The following is a 3,940-nucleotide window of genomic DNA, read 5'->3' as shown; positions in this document are numbered from 1 at the left end:
TTCCGTCCGGGCAAAGCAGAGAAAGGGGAGGAAAATTTGCCCCTTATGACCTCATAAAGAGCTAGATTCCAGATCGGCCAATCTGAGCTTTCATTTTCTCAAAGGCAGAGCAGGATACCCCATGGGACCTTGTGCTTGATTCATCATGAAGCAGAAATCAGATCAACACACAGAAAACGTGTCACCCCTGTATCATAAAAATGTCATCTTCAAATATCTTTGTTCACGTCAGATGACAGCTCATTTCTGACATTTTCCAGTTTGAACAGGGCTTTAGATTTGAACGTTTCCACTTCATCTTCCCAAGCATGGAAATACATAAAACTGAACACAACTTTTTCAGATCTACATTGATATTTTATTTCAACACCACCGGTTAGATGGTAAGGAGTCCCAACAACAACATATAAGGTTTTTCCATCATACGCTATTACCACCCATCTGGAAAAAAACAACAACTATTAGGCAAAACAGTAGACAATGTCAGAAGGGAGGATCACATAAGGTAAAAATAATTCCACATATTCAATGATTTCTAACGACAACAAAAAAGGATGTTTGATTTTTTGGGATGTTTTGATTTGCATATTGGTTGGGCTTTTTTTTAAAGATTTTTCATAGTGAATAAAGTGTTTTTTTTCCTTTCAATTCAAAATATCTTTATTCATGTCAAGGTGTATAAAAAGATGTCAGCTTCACAAATGCACAACTCTGCAAAACACCGGACAGCTGCTCTTCACCTGCAAGCCGATTGCTGACAGGCGGAGGAGTTGCTGCAGACCTCTGAGGCTTGATCTGCTGGTGTCAAGGGGAATCCAGCTTCTTGAGGCTCTGCTGAGCTTTCTGAGCTCGTCTGAGTCTCTCCTCGAAGAAACTCTGCTGGTGCTGATTCCGCTGATCCAACCTGACTAACCATTGCTCCCTCAGCCTGGACACACAGAGAGAGGAAGAGAGATGGGGGTGTTCAAAGGCGGAGAAAGGAGTAAGGAGGTGTCAGGCTGGGGTCAGCATGGACTTGGCGGGTAGTACTGGGAATGCCCACTAAAAACACAACCTGTTCAAATTCATGGGCGTACCCCTTGTCAGCGGTTGAGCTTTACTGTGTTTTTTGCTTGGTACAATGCTAAAAAAGTTGCTGTGTGGCGTTCTGCGCCTCAAATAACTTAAAAAAAAGTGTTTTATTCCATTTCAATGTTAAATCACAACAGGGGTTACCTCAGGACGTTTTACAGATCTACACCACGCTCTAATTTATAATTTACAAAGACTCACTAATTTCCCACAAGCAAAATTTTGGTGGAAAAATAGATGGTCTTTTTTTTGTTACTTTAAAGGAGACACACACATAAACCATAACCATACCCTGGCAACATTGAATAAATCAAGATCTGGACAATAAATAACTGCACACTCTGTACAATACACTCTGTATTGTGTGGAACGTATGGGGAAACACATACAAAACCGACCTACAGTCTTTGCACACATTACAAGAGAGAGCAATCAAAATCAGTGTCGATAATGTTGGACATCTGGAACAGACAGATCCATTTTTCTTAACCCTTATGTTGTCCTCGGGTCAAATTGACCCGTTTTCCTATATCAATGTTCTTTTTATTTCCCCAAACTAACATGATTGATTCCACACAACGCTCTTTGGCAAGTACAAATCTCTACTTTCAATAATTTTGGGGCGTCTTACTCGATTTAATGGCATTTGAAAACAAATTGAAGTGTTTTTGAAATAGTGTTGAGTAAATGTTGACATATTCCAGTCTGTGATTATCATCAACATCCTTTCCTTTAATTTTAGTCTCAATGATTCCTAATTTCTGCTTTTCTAACTCAAACATTAGGTATAATTTCCTTAAATTGAGGTTTATTGACCATACATTTTTTTTAAAAACTGTAAAATTAAAGTTAATAAGTTAGTGTTTCGTAGTGTTGAAAATTAAAAAAAAGTAAAAATGTGGTAAAGGGACAAAAAACGTAAGAAAAGTTTAAAACATTGATTAAAAAATCGACAAGAGTGTTGACTTTCAATTCTGACAGGAAGACAACACAAGGGTTAAAGTCACATATTCTGAATTAGTTTTTCCTTTTGGTGTGTTGCGGCGCTCTTATTGTGTGTTTACATTTCATTTCATTGTTATTTTCTGTTTGAATATGGTCACTATTTGCTTGGTACGGGCTGAATTCAGTGATCGGGAGGCCGAGTTGAGCGGAGGCCAGTATTTACCCAGCGTGTAACTCCTGGGCTTAAACTAATCGTGCAGACATCCAGTGAAAGGTGATCTGCAGGCGTCGCCGTCAGGGCTAATTGTGTTATGGAAAAAAAAGAGGAACAGTATGCGTGTGACACTGTGCTTGTTGTGTCTGTGTCAGCGAGCGTTCGTCTGTCAGCACGCTCCGCCATGTGCTGGTTAATCTGCAGTCTGTCCTCAGACATCCACGCTGATCTCCGGGATTCAAACTTATAGCCGAGATGCCTCCAATCAACATTCTCAGGCTACCATGTGATGACAGACCAGAGAGCTGCAAACATAACCGAGGCATTTTCCAAACTAATCGAGTTACGATGGAGGGAAAGGGGACAAAGGATGAGGATCTCTTCATCTCTGACCCTGCTGTTCATCCGTCTTAATTGACTCATGGTGTTGTGTAGACTTTATATAAAACCCACTTTCTCACAGAATTTCACTTCTTAGCAGAGATCTGAAAGTTTTCACAGATACCAAATGTGTCCGGCTAAATGTCAGAGGGAAAGGACAAACTGGACATGTTGAATATTTCCCTTTGATCAACCCATGCAGTTAGAAAAACACGGACGTTTGAGTGTGAGTGAATGTTTCACACAGATCCAATGAAGAGCTGAAACATCATGATACAGAATATATGTATGATACTGACAGAAAGAAGCTGCTAGTGAACTCTACTGCTGTGCTCCCCTGAACAGACAAACCATTGTCACTCCCACGCTGACGCTTTGTCAGGGGCCTTCGCCGTTGTTATTGACAATAAAAGTCTCCTTTAGCATCTTATCTAACGCGCTTGTCCGTTTGGATTAGATTCAGACAAAGGTCAGTTTAAAAGATTTTTGTCCAATTTTAAGAGAGTCTAGTCCCGCTCATCCCGCTCGTCATTTCCGGCAAGACTTTAGTTTTGCGACCCTCGCCAGACTGTCCGACCGACGATTATCAGGTTGGTGTGTCAGGACCTTTAGTAGTTTAGTACCCCAACACTGTTGAAATGTACAGCCATATTTGGATTTCTTTGCGGGAACACCGCTTTCACCTGCCATTTTATATTTTTTAGTGTCTGAACTTTCTGCAAAGCTTGCGCAGAGATCAACTGCGCAACTGGGTTACAGGTTGCCAGGTTGAGGTGACTTACATTATCATATAAGATCTGGCAACTGGTCAACATTAGACAAAAATATTTGTCTGATTATTTATAAAGGAGTTTGGGCCATGCACATTACAGGGGTTTCCTGGGAGAAATAAAAAACATCTTAAACCACTCCAGTTTTTTGTGTACAGGTTTGTGAACAGGTTAGTATCAACTATTCAATTTTTTGCCAACTATTGGTCTAAGAGTCTTTTTGGTGGTTAAAAAAAGATTGATTCCAGCTTCTTAAATGGGAATAGGTTCTAGGTTCTTGTCTCCTCTTTGGCAGTAAATTGGATAGCTTTGAGTTGTGGACAAAACCAGATATTTGAGGACGTCGTCAACATTTTTCACCCTAGGTTTGACACACAGGGATAAGGCTGTGTGCAAATACCCTTAAAAGGAGAATTCAAGACGTTATCTAGAAATCCCCTTAGACCTCTGAGGGTTAACCTAACTTTATTGGTTTTCAAGCCAATCAGGTGACCACCATGCCCGGAATATTCATAAAGGCAAGTGGGCCAGTGCCCAGGGGCACCAACTGTTCACCGCC

General features: G+C 40.6%; 1 protein-coding gene and 1 long non-coding RNA gene across 2 annotated transcripts in view; both read right to left on the bottom strand.

Moving 5' to 3' along the window:
• LOC117959681 overlaps positions 1-3,940 on the bottom strand; it is a 23,838-nt gene that overhangs the window by 10,790 nt on the left and 9,108 nt on the right. The window lies entirely within an intron of this gene.
• LOC117959680 (protein FAM240B-like) overlaps positions 620-3,940 on the bottom strand; it is a 3,997-nt gene continuing 676 nt past the window's right edge. Inside the window, exon 2 of the mRNA XM_034896957.1 lies at positions 620-928. Within this exon, the coding sequence (XP_034752848.1) occupies positions 805-928 (124 nt within the window). The 3' untranslated portion in view covers positions 620-804. The remainder of the gene's footprint in view (positions 929-3,940) is intronic.

Source organism: Etheostoma cragini, chromosome 16, assembly GCF_013103735.1.
Source record: "Etheostoma cragini isolate CJK2018 chromosome 16, CSU_Ecrag_1.0, whole genome shotgun sequence".
Lineage (NCBI taxonomy): Eukaryota > Metazoa > Chordata > Actinopteri > Perciformes > Percidae > Etheostoma > Etheostoma cragini.
This window is presented reverse-complemented; position numbering and strand designations above follow the sequence as displayed.